At 40.2% G+C, this 17,989-nt stretch overlaps 1 protein-coding gene across 1 annotated transcript in view; it reads right to left on the minus strand.

The window, feature by feature from the left end:
- LOC139379358 (synapsin-3-like) overlaps positions 1 to 17,989 on the minus strand; it is a 121,917-nt gene that overhangs the window by 12,074 nt on the left and 91,854 nt on the right. Inside the window, exons 8-10 of the mRNA XM_071122165.1 lie at positions 13,850 to 13,992; positions 12,878 to 12,952; positions 12,376 to 12,478 (exon numbers count right to left, since the gene is read on the minus strand). Coding sequence (XP_070978266.1) covers positions 12,376 to 12,478; positions 12,878 to 12,952; positions 13,850 to 13,992 — 321 coding nt within the window. The remainder of the gene's footprint in view (positions 1 to 12,375; positions 12,479 to 12,877; positions 12,953 to 13,849; positions 13,993 to 17,989) is intronic.

Raw genomic sequence — 17,989 nt, forward strand, 5'->3', positions numbered from 1 at the left:
TCAATTAGCCTATCAGAAGCTTCTAAAGCCATGACAATTTTCTGGAATTTTCCAAGATGTTTAAAAGGCAGTCAACTTACTGTATGTAAACTTCTGACCCACTGGAATTGTGATACAGTGAATGACAAGTGAAATAATCTGCCTGTCAACAATTTTTTGAAAAATTACTTGTGTCATGCACAAAGTAGATGTCCTAACCAACTTGCCAAAACTATAGTTTGTTAACAAGACATTTGTGGAGTGGTTGAAAAACAAGTTTTAATGACTCCCACATAAGTGTAAACTTCTGACATCAACTATATAGATGTTTTTATACATTTACAAAAATTTCAAATATTCCATTATTGCTTTGTTATTATGGGGCATTGTGTGTAGATTGAGGGGAAAAAACTGTTTAATACAACATTTGGAAAAAGTCTAGTGTCTGAATACTTTCCGAATGCACTGTATGTTAGCAAATGTTGTATACAAAAAAATACAGTTAAACATCACAGTGTATAAACCTATTACAATTGGATCAGGCCAACCCTGCTGGAGGTCTGCTGGGTGTCCAGGGTTCCGTTTTAGTCCATCAATAACACACCCGATTCAACTTATCAAATCTAATGAGTTGATAATCAAGTGTGCTATTGCTGGGCTGGAATAGACGTCTGCTCACCCAGTAGATCAGAGACCAGTGGTGCAAGGTTGGCCACCGCTGGTATGGAGTTTTTTTTGTTTACCTGATTTGGTGCTTTAGTAATAATAGCATACTTGTTACTACTCAATTAAACATACGAGTTAGCTTATTTGTACATTTTGAAGTGTTGATTCTTGTTAGTACCCTTCCCCATATCTGTACCTTGACACAATCCTGTCTCAGTGCTCTACGGACAATTCCTTCAACATCATGGCTCTGTTTTTTTTCTGAGCGACTAACAAGAGGGGGTTAATTGCCTTGCTCAAGGGCATAAACAGATTTTTCACCTAGGAGGCTCAGGGATTCAAACAAGCGACCTTTGGGTTACTGGCACAACGCTCTTAACCGTTAGCCTACCTGCCATGGTGTAGTGTTTAAACTTGTTTTAATCATTCAAAATGAATTAGTGTCTCTGCTGATTAATCACATATTACACGCCAGGAATAAAGAGGGGAAGTGGTTCTGTCTCTAATGTGTCTGTTGTATTCTCAAATGAACATTTCCTTTTTGTCTAGTAGTTAGATCTCCAATCTGTTTTATTTGATTGTCACTCTCAGTATATAAGCCATGTGAATCCATTTGGCAGTTCGTCATGCATCGCCAATGCAGCCATAGGCCTACAGTATATGATAGCATTACTGGCCTAAGGAGATAACAAGTAGGTTCCAGGAGATGAGCATTACAGGTAACATTTTATGATATAAATTTTAGCAATGTTGCTTGCAAAATGATTGCAATTGTTCCCATAGCTTTATGTACAGTATCGTTGACCCTGGATAAGCTACAGTAGGGACTGGGCCAACACAGCTAACCTTTCAGGTCAATAATATGCTGTTTTTTGTTGGCTTTATAATTGAGAGAGAAAGTGAATTAGATAGTAGCTAGCTACTAGGTTAAGGTTAGTTGACTTTTCTCAAAACAAACCTCATTGTGGCAAGCTACTTCGTGTCCCTCACGCTAGCCTTCAAGGCCAAATACAGTTCAGAAACATCAATATTTTTAATATTGACATGGTCAGCATTGTAGGCCATTTCTCCCATCTTGCTGCAGCTTTAGCTCATCTCAAAATAAGAGAAATACTGTGAAAACCAGTGTGCCACAAATTTTCTAAAATGTTTTGTCACCAGTGGTTGTTTTAATTTGTTTTTGTCCTCGCACACTGTTGCTCCAACGGCACTAATCTGGTGAGCTTCCTTGGAGCTCCGCCCAAGCAAGGCTTTTGATTGGTTTGATGTGTTACGAGGCATCACTGATTTACAATGGGTTCTGACCTCTCTTTAGCAGGTTTCTGCCATGGAACTTTCCCAGGCTTCCTTGAATACCCATAGATGCAGACTAGAAATATTTTTTTGCCATTCCCTGCCATTCCCTCTTGCACACAACAAGCTTTCATTCCCATCACAAGGGGATTTATGGCTGATTTAAGATTAAATTGTCAACCCTGTGATTTTATTTGGTACTTAATAGGCACTTACTATAGTAATTTCTGTATTTAACCTCGAGATCTGAATGCATGTCTTTATGAAATTGTTCTAGCTCTGAGACAAAATGTTAAAAACATGTTTTATGAAGTTACACAACTCAAAAGGCACCGAATTAGTGAAATGACACACATGTTGAGATCAATATCAGTGGATTCTATATAAAGTGAATGTAAGCAGCCATTACTTTTCATTAATGGGAGGTGTCACCATGTGTAATGTCTGTCTGGAACACAAACAAGTTTCCACTGCCAGGGACATGCAATATTACTATGTTCCCATTCACACTAATTCAATTCCACCAACTGGGAGGGGTGTGTGTAATTTGGTGGGTGCTTATAAAACATGTGGCAAGGTCTGCCATTATCAACGGTGACTGGTGGTTAAGTGCCTTGCTCAAGGGCACAGAGATTTTTCACTTTTTTTTGCCTCTGGGATTCAAACTAGCTACCTTTCAGTTACTGGCAAAAACGCTCTAACCACCAGGTTACCTGCCGCCACAGTGTGTGTGTGTGTGTAGAACTCTCCTTGTCGACATCGTTACGTGACTGTGTCACTGCTGCGGTCCCCGTCTGTCTCAGACCTTGTGGGCCGTTCAAATAAGAATGCAGTGTCACACACACACACAGTCTCTAGAGAGCCTGTGGAGATTTCTTGCAATAGCCACACTGGTTATAAGCCCTTCCTACAATGGGAAGAGAGAAAGAGGATGACAGATGGGTAGGTGGGAGGCTGGCCTCCACCCTAGAAACATCAGGTTAAGAGAGAATGTTGACGCATGTTAGAGAGCAGGCTAAATATGGACATCTCAGAGCACTGGGCCGTATGCGTCAGTATGGATCAAAGACAATGGGATGAGAGGAATTTTAAATCAAACTTCCCACGAGGGGATTGCACATAAACACATCACATTGGAGAGTGCTGTGTGGGATCTGTGATGAGCATGCAGATCGGAGATACAGTTTTCAAAATGGTTGAGAAGGGTATGTGCATGAGTAAAAGCTAAAACATCGGTAATCTCAAGGTTAAAAGATCATTGAAAGCAAAACTGGTTTCGGTATGAAAACATTCCTGTGTTTATCTCATTTTAGCTAACATTCATGAGTGTTCCTAACTTCCATTGCTGCATTAGTACATGGTAATGTGTTTAGAGGAAAAGCACAGAGGAGTCCATTGTATGCGTGTCCTTAATTTCCTCCTTTCAGTGGTACAGTGAGTTTAATGACATATTTAATATGGACCGTTGAAGAATGCCAGAAAATGTGTTTTGGACAAAGTTATACTGTGGTAGATACATAAACAGAACAGCCTATAGTTCACCATATCACAAACAGGCTAGCACTGAAATTATGTCTAATCACCTTCTGCAACTGGAAAAGTCTAATGATTTATGGAATGCAACCAAGAAAAATAATAGGTTAAATTGGCGTTGTATTTTCCATAAGATCAAAAGTATAGGTAAACGCCTGATATATGAAATAAATTAACACTGGGAACAGAACTATTCATCAAAAACAGTGGCTTACAAATGGGTTCAGCTTGGCCTGCTGCACCAGGGACAGTTACTCACAACAGCTGCCAGTTGCACTGTAAATCAACTGTGCACCACACACACACACACACACACACACACACACACACACAGGTGCGAGCGAGCACACATACATATATGCACACAGACACATGCGCGAGCACACACACCCCTCTGAATTGTCTCTGTTGTCCAATCCACAGCACTGACATACATAAACACATGCCATATGGACACACTCACACAACCAGCTCTTTCCTCTTCCTCCCATCCCTTCCCACCGGTCGTCCATAAGCTGCCCTGTGAGAGGAGATAAACCAGGCTTGTCTGGAGGAAACGATAGGCTGGGCTGGTTGTGCGAGATGGGGCTACCTAAGCACTGAGACGGTTGCACTACGTCATGTTTTTACCAGTCCCAATACAGTACGTCAGGTCACGACCATGCATGTATCTCGGTCTGCCGAAGCTTCTTTTTACCCTGTGTGTATGTGTGTGCCTGCGTTTCTTTGCTTGTCCAATAACGTCAGGTTAGGACAAAGCAGTTATCTCTGTGTGTGTGGCATGTGTATTGTGCATGTGTGTAGCTATAGGCCTGGTCTGGAGTCAATGTGAGCTAAGTGGAACAACAGGAAGTGCCTGGTCGGTGTAACGGTGCATCTGCTCCTTTTAAACAGATGTGTTCTACAGCAACAAGTGCTCACCATGCCGTGCTGCCCAGCAGCCCAAAATAAACCCAGACAGAGGTTGTTATGGGGTGATAGGCTGTGATAATGTCTGTTGAACAGAGGCACTTACTGGACCACTCTCACTGGGTGGTTCTCCCAAGTCAGTGGCTTGGTAGTGATCGAATTGCAGGTGCTTTAACCCTTGACAATCAAGTGTAAAAAGTTTAAAGTACAACATAGTTCTGCTCGCTCCAAAACACAAATGCCTCAAAAGGGTTGAATTTTAATATGATCTATTCATCTATTAAGACATTAAAGCGACCTAGCGTTCCTCTTCTCCAAATTACTTTTTAACTAGAAAACACAAAGACTGTGATGATAATTTGTGACTCTTTTCAGGAAACTAGGCATGTCACTATTTCAAAGGAGAATCATTTTCATGTAAACATTTAGAAATGCCTCCTGGAACGTGAACTTTCATGTCCCTTAATAACAAAACGTGTATGCCATCTGTAAATATGAATACAATTGTTAAACTTATGAGCCTAGTAGGTTTAGCCACGGAAAAAAGACTAGCCAGCCATGATTGGCTGAGATAATGGATGGGCTGGACATGCCGAGATGAGTTTGGATTGGTCTACCATGTAGCACGCTTCTGTCTATAACATGAGCTGCTTAGTACTGTATGTGTAGGTAATCCTTTCTAATGCAGCTAGATATCACCAAGAACTGCAAAAGTGTTGCCCTCCACTTTCTGGAAGACAGAGTTTTGAAATAAGTGGAATGCCCGGTGGAAACTGTATGATAGCTAAGGAGATTCTGGCCTTTGATTGCAAATATGCAGAGGGAGTCAAAAAGAGAACACGTTGTATAGAACACCTGTCTCCGGATTACATCTTCAAACAATGGGCAACCATGGCAGAGAGGGAGAAGCGTTCAACCATGGTAAGATTGTCTAGCTACATTTTCAGAAAGTTGTTTTCATTGCAAGTTATAGCGTACTGTTAGCTAGCTAACGTTAGCTAGCTAACGTTAGCTGACTGGCTCACTAGATTCATGCACGGTATTAACGTTATGAGTTGGGATTATGGGTCATTGTTTAGCTAGCTAGCTACATGTCTAAACAAAATACTCCACTATGCAAGTAACCATTTCACTGTACCGTTTACACCTTCTGTACCCTGTGCACGTGACAAATAAACTTGGATTATATTTTATATAGTCTGTGTTTACCAGAGACTAATGTGAAAATCAACATGACCTGCACCAAAGTCAATTTAGGATATTATGTTAGGCCAACAAGAAAGTGTCCAAGTTCAAAAATTATATGGTAGAATGCCCTGCTTTTATTTGGTCACACTATTTTCTGTAATTAGCTCTCCATTAACTTTATTTTCCTGTAATAATGAATATAAATTAGCTAAAGTTAAGATGTTGTCAGCTATATGATATGGACATTATTTGAACTGGCTAGCTAGCTAACTTAATGTTAGCTAGCTAGCTAGCTAACAAGCTAGAAACGAACAACTAGATTGACAAATAGTAAATACATTTTTAAACGGATGTGTTTATTGGTGTTAAAATACACCAGCTATACTATTTTGGACCACCAGGCTGCTGATGTCATGCAGCCTGATGTTTTTGAGTTCATACTTTTTCATAACGACAAGGACAAGTTGTCGGACGACAGTAGAATATTAATGATGTCACTGCGACAACGGTCTACAGACGTGTCGATAGACGTAGAATAAACCAGCCTTTAGTCTTGAAATCTTTGGTTGTTTAGTACACTACCATACTCACTCTGTTTAACACATGGCCTCACATTTGAGTCCTTAAAGTGATGGGTGGGGCTAAGGCTGTAGAGGGTGTGAATGATGCTGAATGGGTGTGAACAAAGAAGAGCTCTCCTGTAGGTGGACCAAAACATTCAAGGGCCATTTTCTAAAAAGTGGGTTTCCAAGTTTATCAACTTTCAAAGAAAAATTACTTTCCCCATTGTTCCTCAACTGTAGTGTATGATTTACCATTTTCTAGCTCTGAGTCTCTACTTTTATCCAATGTAAAAAATAACATGATTTCATAATTTCACTACATAAGACCAAATCAGGCCGGTCGGTCACATTTAAATACAGTGCCTGTAGAAAGTCCACAAGCCTTTGAAATGTTTCACATTTTGTTGCGTTACAAAGTGGAACTGTAAATGTTGTAATGTCAAAGTGAAAAGAAAATTCTACACATTTTTACAAATTAATAAAAATTCAGTAACTAAAATAGTTGTTGCATAAGTATTCACCCCTTTGTTTAGGAAATAATACATTAGTGCAGACGTTGCATTTGGCTTAACAAAATCACATAGTTATATGTTATATGGACTCAAACTTTTCTCATGACTACCCCTGTCCTCCATACAGTACATACAATATCTGTAAGTTCCCTCAGTCAGTATTGAATTTCAAGTTCTACAAATACCAGGGAGCTTTTAGAAAGCCTCATAAAGAAGAGCAGTGATTGGTAGATAGGTAACAATAACAAATCAGACATGGAATATATCTTTAAGCATACACAGACATCAAAGATGCAGTCATCCTTCTGAAATGAGCTGCAGGAAGGAAACTGCTTAGGGATGTCACCATCAGGCCATTGACTGAGGATGGATAAACAACATTGTATTGACTACACAATAATGACCTAAATGACAGAGTGAAAGAATAAAAATACTGAATAAAAATATTGGAAAAATATTTCAAAATATGCATATGTATGTGTTAGCAATTTATGTTACAATAACACAAACCCCAAAGTTAGCAATTTATGTTACAATAACACAAACCCCAAAGCAAATCAGGGGGAGGAAAATAGCTTTACTCGCAGAGGACAAATCATACAGGGAGGTAGATTGTCATTCTCCCCTGTCCTCAATGATGCTCTCTCCAGTGGTTCTCTCTCCCCAGAACAAAGGAACAGCATGTAGTTTTATTACCCAACCCTAGCCTGTGGTTGACCAATTAGAATTCCTTGCAATAAAACTAGCCAATGGCCAAATAACAGGTAGCATATTTCAGAAGGCATATTCCTCTCATGTCTCTGAACCATTGATCAATAATTCCCTATTACAGAAAAAAACATTTTCATTGATCTTTAGTACTCTATTGACTCTCGTCCTCTTGACCGCTCGTACTCCGTCTCTGCGTTGTGTATTTATCTTCGACATATTCTTACATATGCAACAAGGCACTAAAGTAATACTGCAGAAATATACGGTAAAGGAAATCACTTTTTGGTCTAAATGCATAAGCCTTATGTTTGGGGCAAATCCAACAACACATCACTGGGTAACTACCTTCTTATTTTCAAGCATGGTGGTTGTTGCATCATGGTATGTGTGTACTTGACATCGGCAAAGACTGGGGAGTTTTTCAGGCTGAAAAGAAAACGGGATGAAGCTAAGAACAAGCAAAATCCTAGAGGAAAACCTGTTTCAGTCTGCTTTCCACCAGACACTGGGAGAGGAATTCACCTTTCAGAAGGACAATAACCTACAACATAAAAGCCAAATGTACACTGGAGTTGCTTACCAAGACAACAGTGAATGTGGTCCAGTTACAGTCTTGACTTAAATCTGCTTGAAAATCTATGGCAAGACTTGAAAATTGCTGAATAACCATGATCCCAAAAACAAAACACCGACAGAGCTTGAAGAATTTTGAAAAGAATGGGCAAATATTACAGAATACAGGTGTGCAAAGCTCTTACTAGACATACCCAAAAAGACTCACCAGCTGTAATCGTTCGGAAAAGGTGTTTCTAACATGTATTGACTCAGAGGGTGAATACTTATCTAGTCAAGGTACATTAGTGTTATTTTTCATTCATCTTTAAAAAACATTTTGTTTTTACTTTGACAGAGTATTTTGTGTAGATCGTTGACGAAAAAGAACAATTAAATCAATTCTAGACTCGCACTTTAACACAAAATGTGAAGAAATCCAAGGGGGGTGTAGACTTTCTATAGGCACTGTAAGTGTACCACAACTCATTCCAACGATCTCTGTTTTTCAGTATGTCTGTGTCTGAGCCATCTTGAGTTTCAGGTTTGAATACACACAGTCCTCCCCACAGAATAGAACACTATATTTCATCTCTATGGTCCTCCTTTATATCCTCTCCTCTGTTCTGCCATTTGAACCAGCTGAGGAAATGTTACGAACTTGAGAAAAGCGGTGTTCCTCAAGTATCTATTACTTCATACAAACAGACAGCGTAGGCAGCCAGCTAGCCATGCCTTTGTTTGAATTCAGATCGTTGTGTTTGGTCTAAAGCGTAATTATTCTTTCATTGGTCTGACTCAGACTGATCATGCCTGATCTATCCTCGGCTGCGCCCTCTTTCTCCACCATCGCCCGCCAACTCGTCTGTCAATGTAATCTATTACTTGATGACTTTGAAAATGTTATCGCCCACCTGAGAAATCTGATTTAAATCAACATATTTCTGGAATTGACATGATCTTTCATCATCACCCATTGTTACTCACACCCAGTTCAAAGAGTGTATTATAACTCATGCAATTCAAACTGGGTTAGCATACACATTGAACACCACATTGCCTGAGCATCCTTCAGAATACTACAATGTACTTCCAGCTGTATGTAGGTTGGGAAATATTTATTAGGCACACATACACTGAGCATGATATGGGCTGTTTGTTAGAGATTTTTCTTGTGTTTTGTTTTTTTTTACCCTGAAGGAGAAGGCCTAGAGTTACTGTCCCATTTGCTTATACAGTACACAGTGGTGACCCTGTTTTGAGCCCCACATTGGGGAGGGGGGGGGGGGGGGTGGGGGGGATTCCTGTTTCGCATGTTATTTTGGCATTCATACATGTCACATATCAGTTTGCAAACAATGTAAAAAAATATATATTTATCATTGAGTTAATAAAGCTGCATACAAACATGGTCTATTTGTTTTGTTGGCCTGTTGGGGGATGTTTATGACCCCCATAAATACCTTTCCCCTTTTCTCTCTCTACTTTAGAGTTGACTCTTGTAAAGCCTTTGTAACAGAGAGTCTGGTAACGGAACCATATTTCGGTAATCCAACCAGTTGAAAATATGCGTTGGTACTTAATGAATGTGATCCCAGATCATTTGTCGTCTGAGACATTACTACTAATGACAGGATGACAAACTATCTTGGAAAGTCGACACATTCTAGTTATCAGATTCACATGGAATTGTTGCACAATTTAAATGTTAAAATATGAAACTATTTGTGAAACGATGAAATGTAATTTTAGCTTCTTAAATGAGAGAACGGTTTGTCATAGAGAAACTCAGCTCACTCCGAGGCCCCGCCCAAGTGAACAGACTTTCGTTGTAAACTATGAAACACGTCCTTCTTTCACCACTATATAAACCCGTTGATGAAAATTAAACTTTCTGTTCCGAGGCCGTGAGGACGACGGTCCTACATTAAAAGGGCTCAGAACGAAATTAGCATCATGTTCAATGTGAAGGTGATGATCGACATGCCGAAAGGATGAATTTCGACTATACCAGCCAGAATATAGTACGAGCTTAAAAGTATGGCAACTTGGTATGAACTTTGAACTCTTATTCTTTCCAGAAGTGATACCTCCTAGCTGTTGAGCTAGCAGCAGCCGCTGTAAACGTGGGCTAGGAAAGTCTAACACACACAACGATACTACAACGTATCCAGTTTAGCATAGCTGCCTATGGCCCGATAGAGACAAAACCCTTTTTGTTCCTCATTCTTCCCACTCTTTCACTCCCCCCTTTCAGCCGTCATATCGGTTCCGTCAGCTAGGGACGTTTTCCTTTATGACAATTTGTAATCAATGTATGATCCATTCTGTGTAGATGTAATTCTGTGTGATTATTTAGGTATTTAGTAAATAAATAAACCACATTTTGTATTGCTGATTCAACTTGTTAGCCAGGGTTCGTGTAGATAACCAAGAATTTACAACTTTCAGATGAGACTGAATAAAGTGACGATTAAATATTGACTGCTACTGATGTAAAAGATTACTAGGTCTTTAAGAGTTTATTCGGAAGATAACAGCTCTATAAACATGATTTTGTGGTGCCCCGACTTTCTAGTTAATTACATTTACCTGATTAGCTTAATCAGGTAATATTAATTACAGAGAAATTATTTTATAGAATAGCATGTCATATCATATTAATCCGGCATAGCCAAAGACACGACATAGCCTAACTCTGCACTTTATGTGGTGGTGGGGCAAGCCAGCAGAAAATATGGAGCATAGCACCGTCATTGGCTCAGTGTTCTGTCACTCATGGGGACACTACGTCACCGACAAGTCTAAGGGTAGAGCTAGAAAATTCAAGCCTCTTGGGTGCTGCCATCGAGTTACATTAGAAGTGCCCATCCAAGGCGGCTCAAGGTCATTGTCCACAGATAAAATGACGTCAAATCACATATCTACAGTAGCTTTAAAAATCTTAGCCAGCAGTCATCATCATGAATCAAGTTGACAATTTCCTGGCAAATCCTTTTTAATCCTTGTTATATGAAGAGAAGTAATGAAGAGAAATTATAGATAAAATGTATCGGTGCTCGTCGACCATTAAAAAACAAGTTGGAAATCGCAAATTCAACAATGAGGGGTTTGGAAAGAATCAGTGTCTAACTGCATGCATTGCAAAGCAATCATTAGCCTGCTATTTAGTGGCTTGGCTGTGTGGTCCCAAATCTAAGATTAAGGGTCTCTTTTTCTTTTTAAGGGTCTCTAGTTTAAAATTATAAACATTCAATTGGCCATTGCTGACAGTGAAGCATGGTTTGTGCTGCGCACAAACAACAACTCTGAACTGAAAAATATGACTTTAGTAAATTCAAGACAACTGGGGACTCTGGAAAAACGAGCTACGACCGGGAAAATCCAACTCGGAATTGTAAATCTGGAACTCAGGCCTTTTTCTAGAGCTACGACCTGAAGATCACTGACCTCATCATGATTCAAACTTTTTTTTCTCTCTCGAGTTCCTAGTTATCTTGAAAGCACCATAAATCCAGAGAATGCCAGACTTTTATGACAAAATGTGCCCACGAAGGACTGCCGCGCCACCTTCCTGTTCAAGTTATCAAAGCACAACAAGTTAAGTCCAAAAAATGTTGGGACTCACCTTGCGCTCACTTGAACAGGTGGTCCTTCGTGGTCACATTTAGTCTTGTATGCTGCTGCATAAATGATGTAATATGCCAGGGAGATATGTATACTGTAGCTATGAAAGTAATACTAAGTGTGTTGTGTTAGTTAGTTAGCTAGCTGTTAGTAGCCCATGTGCCTCACCCTAATAATTTTGTCTATTTTCACCTCTTAATTTCACCAACTGTTCTGACTTGTGCATATGTAACCTATAACCTGTTTTTGAGAAATATAATCATTGAATATTGTATGACCTTTCATTGTCTGCTTATATGCCCCCTTTATTTATCCTACGTTTATGACTTGGTGTACAGGGAGAACACTGTAAGATAGGCCCATGTTCTGAATTCTGTTGCTGTACATTTCAATAGTGCTGAACAAATAGTTAGACTACATCCGTCCTAGCTCTCTCATTAATGTCTTAATAGAAATTACGCATTGCCTCTCCTCCGCTTGTCATGCCCTTGCGCCATAGTTTGTACATCTCAATTGTCAGTAGAAACCACATTTGTTTAAGCAAGTCAGCCATATCAGCTATATATTTTTTTAAAGTAAGTAAATGAGGCTGAATAAACTTCCGCTGCCAGACAAGGCTCCGCTGATAGCCAGGTGTAGCAGTGGTAAGGTGTTGGGACTGCTGTTGAGACTCTGCTGTTGGGACAGCTTTATGTAGACCCTAACAGTTTGTGGGCACCGTTTGTCACCGTTATAGTACAATTCATGTATTGTTTAGTGTTGTGTAGTGGCTTTTTGGGGGGACCCATTAAGATTTACATGCTAAAATCGCCACTGACAGTACATGCTAAGAATGAACTAACCTCGATAATGTAGTCATTGCCATCTTTTCCGTGGACGGCTTTCACAGCACAGATATCAAGTCCCCCGAACATCTCGGCACAGGAGTCCACCCACAGACGATATCTGGAACACAGCGACATCCACAACTGATTGTCTTTGTCAATTACAAAACAGACCGTGGCAGTGAAAAACTAATTTTGGTAACACTTTACTTAAAGCCTGCAGGTATAATGCTTTATATCTTGTTTAACTGTTTGACATATCAGGATATAATTTCCTGTTTGTTTTGTTCTATACATATTTGAAAGAGGGAGGTGTCATACAAGCCCCTCAGGTTTATTAGTTTTCACCTCTCCTGCACATACACTTTTCACTTGCCTTCTAAACTCTCATCACATTGTCTTGTATTTACTTGTGTACAAATTAATAAACACAATAATACATCTATAAGCATTCAGAATTTATTATAATGAAGCTTATCTGTTATATTATGTCTAACAAAGTGTCTATAGGCCAGCTTACCTGTCCGTCATAGCGATCTGTTCCAACATGGCTGAGCCTGTGTTAGCCTTCCAGTTGCCGGAGATGGACGTCCTCCTAGAAAAGGTGAAAATCAAGGAAATTAAATCAGGCATTCAGCTATTCTCTGGACTGGAATGGAAAGCAATGTTCAGCTAGCTTAGTCATTGTGTTTTGTTTTTGTACAGTAGTTCTACAGAAGACCCTGGGGGGGGGGGGAAATGTTATCGCTGAATTCTACATTGATGATTACATTATGTTTGTGTCAAGGTCAATTGGAGACGTGCTTTCATGACTGGTGCCGAGGAAATAAATTGAGATAAGGATGTAAATTCCACTCCTCTTAGTCAAGCAATAATTGTTCGGATTGAGAGACATGAAAGTAGAAAGGGCGTAGATTCATACTTTCATTGTTACTGTACATGGTGTTTTACATTTACTGCACGAGGTCTGTTGTATTCAAGAGGGTGCTGTTGAACATTTGAAATTGAAGTGGCTGGTTACTCAGAAGATTATTTTAGTTCAAGCTAAGATTGAGACTAAGGCTGAATTTGGCCTGTGGTCACGGTCACGTTGGCTGATGCTGTCACTTCCCTCTGGGAGACAGAATGGAATGCCAGTGCAGGGTGCAACCCTAGTCGTTGTCCCTTGGTAGAGAAGGAAGTGCTGTGGTGTGGGTGAGCCCTGCACGCCTCCACTGACTGGGAAGGGTGTACCATGGGCCTCTTCCCACACTCACATTGGCGTGCAGGCAGGACTATTCTAGGGTCTCTCTCTCTATCAATCTCTTTCTCTCCATCTCTTTTTTTGTTTCCCTTCATCCATCTCTGTTTCCATGTCTTTCTCTCCCCCTCTCTCTGGTAAAGTCATTCACATGCAAGGCATATAGTTTCATTCTAGTCACAATCATTGCTGACATGTCCAAGTCACAGACAAAACCCAGTGTACACAGCATAGAGACTACATCATACTTACATGTAGGCCTTGTAGTTGTTGCCGATTTTCTGGATCCTGATGTCGTACTTAGACAGGACGTATGGCTCAGAGGTGGCATAGGTTCTGGCCAGCGCCACCACACTGGTAATATCCTGGAAGTCAAGTTCGTTCTCCACTTTGATCTGAAACAGGAAGACGCCACTAATTAGTTAAATCAGCAGGAAGATATGCATAATTGGTAGTTTGTGATGGTTAATTACCAAACATGCTATAAAAGCTATGAGACAGGAGCTGAAGTAGACTGATAGAATCCCACAGGAATGTAAATCCAACACAGACAGGATAATGAAAAGCGTTGTCTCTGGAAAATGTTAGAATTTTTGGAGCTGCACTTTTTCCTCACACCCATGTGAGTTCATCAGGTACGCAGTGACTTTATATACAGACAGTACAGTAATAATTGATTGCATTTATATTACGCGTTTCCACTTACAGTAGGTGCTCAAAAGCGCATTACATATTAAGGGAGTAAACTCACCTCTTCCACCACTAATATGCTAGACAACATTTTGATGGAGATGACAAACAATAGCTAAATTCAATCGACCCACAACTTATCCAAAGAGAACAATTCTGTAGATTCCTTTTTGAACAGTAAATGCTAATCTGCTGTATCTTTTATATGTAAACAGGTTTGATTAAATACTGATTAAATGAAACTGACAGGCACACTAAGCCGAAGACACCCAATTACCAACCAGATATGTCTGTATTGATAAAAAGAGGGATTACACTCCAGAAACTGCCTTAGACCATGGGAAAAGGGGCAAAGGAGTAGTAGAAAGCCATACATCAACAGCCTGTAATGTATAGCTATCTGAATGTATATCACCCATATGATGTATGATGATAGCAATCAGAGTCCTAGACATTCCCTTCATATTCCCTCCATTGACTCTCATTATCATCCCCTCTGGCTGTTATCATTGGCACTATGATTCATCCACCATGCGGTGAAAGTCAGTGGGAACAGTGAGGGGCTGTCGTGGACAGGGACGGACTGGACTGATGCGCTCACTTTCCCACCCCCACCTCTCTCTCCTTTCAGCTCATCTCTTCTTCTCAAGTGAGATGGAAAAGTATACTATGGTAAAGATCTGGGGGAGGAGTTTGCCCACTTTTTGGATCAGGCATTTCATTCGCTGTCATAACTACTCTTTGAGATAGCATCTTGAGTATGTTTGACAGAGGTGGAGGTAGCTAGACAAGGGGGAAATTGTTATCCTTTGTTCACGAGGAAAGTATTTGTGTACTTGGCTACCCACTGTGGTTCCAAAAGGTGTAACCCAATACCTCTGGAGAGCCAGGGAAAAAGGAGCCAAACCATGGTGTAAATATGAGAAGCCATGCAGAGAATAAGATGAACCATTGAGTAAATAAAGTAAACTATAATACTGGAAGCAGAAACCATAAAGGTAATTAAGAGGGTATGTACTGGCAGTTGGATCAAGAGCTGGGTGAGGTGGAAAGCAATGTGATTCTGGACACTGGCCAGTTTCAAATGGTTGAGAAATATTCTCCAGTGTCAGTTAAATCAGTCTACCCTTTAGTGAGCCATTCGTAACTTCCCCAACCAGGATTAACAATTCCATGCGATGGTCAGGCTGTAACGGTCTCTTTCGGAGATTTGATATCATAATAAAAAAATGGATTAACGTTTGGTTACTTCTATCATTCACTTGTTTTGCTGTATTCACCTCGTCATACTAAAATACAGTGCCTTGCGAAAGTATTCGGCCCCCTTGAACTTTGCGACCTTTTGCCACATTTCAGGCTTCAAACATAAAGATATAAAACTGTACTTTTTGTGAAGAATCAACAACAAGTGGGACACAATCATGAAGTGGAACGACATTTATTGGATATTTCAAACTTTTTTAACAAATCAAAAACTGAAAAATTGGGTGTGCAAAATTATTCAGCCCCTTTACTTTCAGTGCAGCAAACTCTCTCCAGAAGTTCAGTGAGGATCTCTGAATGATCCAATGTTGACCTAAATGACTAATGATGATAAATACAATCCACCTGTGTGTAATCAAGTCTCTGTATAAATGCACCTGCACTGTGATAGTCTCAGAGGTCCGTTAAAAGCGCAGAGAGCATCATGAAGAACAAGGAACACACCAGGCAGGTCCCAGATACTGTTGTGAAGAAGTTTAAAGCCGGATTTGGATACAAAAAGATTTCCCAAGCTTTAAACATCCCAAGGAGCACTGTGCAAGCGATAATATTGAAATGGAAGGAGTATCAGACCACTGCAAATCTACCAAGACCTGGCCGTCCCTCTAAACTTTCAGCTCATACAAGGAGAAGACTAATCAGAGATGCAGCCAAGAGGCCCATGATCACTCTGGATGAACTGCAGAGATCTACAGCTGAGGTGGGAGACTCTGTCCATAGGACAACAATCAGTCGTATATTGCACAAATCTGGCCTTTATGGAAGAGTGGCAAGAAGAAAGCCATTTCTTAAAGATATCCATAAAAAGTGTAGGTTAAAGTTTGCCACAAGCCACCTGGGAGACACACCAAACGTGGAAGAAGGTGCTCTGGTCAGATGAAACCAAAATTGAACTTTTTGGCAACAATGCAAAACGTTATGTTTGGCGTAAAAGCAACACACCATCCCCACTGTCAAACATGGTGGTGGCAGCATCATGGTTTGGGCCTGCTTTTCTTAAGCAGGGACAGGGAAGATGGTTAAAATTGATGGGAAGATGGATGGAGTCAAATACAGGACCATTCTGGAAGAAAACCTGATGGAGTCTGCAAAAGACCTGAGACTGGGACGGAGATTTGTCTTCCAACAAGACAATGATCCAAAACATAAAGCAAAATCTGCAATGGAATGGTTCAAAAATAAACATATCCAGGTGTTAGAATGGCCAAGTCAAAGTCCAGACCTGAATCCAATCGAGAATCTGTGGAAAGAACTGAAAACTGCTGTTCACAAATGCTCTCCATCCAACCTCACTGAGCTCGAGCTGTTTTGCAAGGAGGAATGGGAAAAAATGTCAGTCTCTCGATGTGCAAAACTGATAGAGACATACCCCAAGCGACTTACAGCTGTAATCGCAGCAAAAGGTGGCGCTACAAAGTATTAACTTAAGGGGGCTGAATTATTTTGCACGCCCAATTTTTCAGTTTTTGATTTGTTAAACAAGTTTGAAATATCCAATAAATGTTGTTCCACTTCATGATTGTGTCCCACTTGTTGTTGATTCTTCACAAAAAAAATACAGTTTTATATCTTTATGTTTGAAGCCTGAAATGTGGCAAAAGGTCGCAAAGTTCAAGGGGGCCGAATACTTTCGCAAGGCACTGTATTTTGCCGTAACATTTAATTTAGGCTACAGATCATAAAGAACTGTTTAAGTGAAAACACTGCGCTTTATTACATGTAATCTAATAAGGGCATTAGGTTAAACAAACATAGGATTTTCAGTTGTTTTAACACCATCACTAGCCATAGTCCTAGTCCCAATTTCTACAACTCCAGATACTTGAATTTTAACCAAATGTCTTTTGTCAAGAGTCTCTCAGCTCAACTTAAAAGCCATGTGAAGCACTTGAATGGCCTACATCCAGGCCCTCTTCTACCCCTAGTTCTCAGTCCTCTGTAAGGTCAGGGGGGTTAAGTGAGGTCCTGGTCTACAATGGGTCTATGCTAAGTGATCCAGAGGGCATGTGGGAACTCTATAGCACTCCAGGTTCCTGTAATGGAGGAAACCCAACCCAGCCCTTTATATGGAAAGGGGGATGAAGTTATAGGAAGTGCTTCCACGTGTACTGTGTGAACACACTGACTTGGCTCGGGAGGTCCTGTATTATATGTGAGGAGGGCTCCATTTGGGCTAGTAATCACTCGCTTTGGTTGGCTGTTCACTGAACTGCATTGCTGTTGAAATTGTGTGTGTGTGTGTGTTTATATATGTATACATATACACACACACACGCGCATATACAGTTGAAGTCATTAAAATGTGTTTTTCAACCACTCCACAAATTTCTTGTTATTAGCAAACTATAGTTTTGGCAAGTCGGTTAGGACATCTACATTGTGCATGACAAGTAATTTTTCCAACAATTGTTTAAAGACAGATTATTTCACTTAATCACA

Source organism: Oncorhynchus clarkii, chromosome 21 (assembly GCF_045791955.1).
Source record: "Oncorhynchus clarkii lewisi isolate Uvic-CL-2024 chromosome 21, UVic_Ocla_1.0, whole genome shotgun sequence".
In the NCBI taxonomy this organism is placed as follows: Eukaryota; Metazoa; Chordata; class Actinopteri; order Salmoniformes; family Salmonidae; genus Oncorhynchus; species Oncorhynchus clarkii.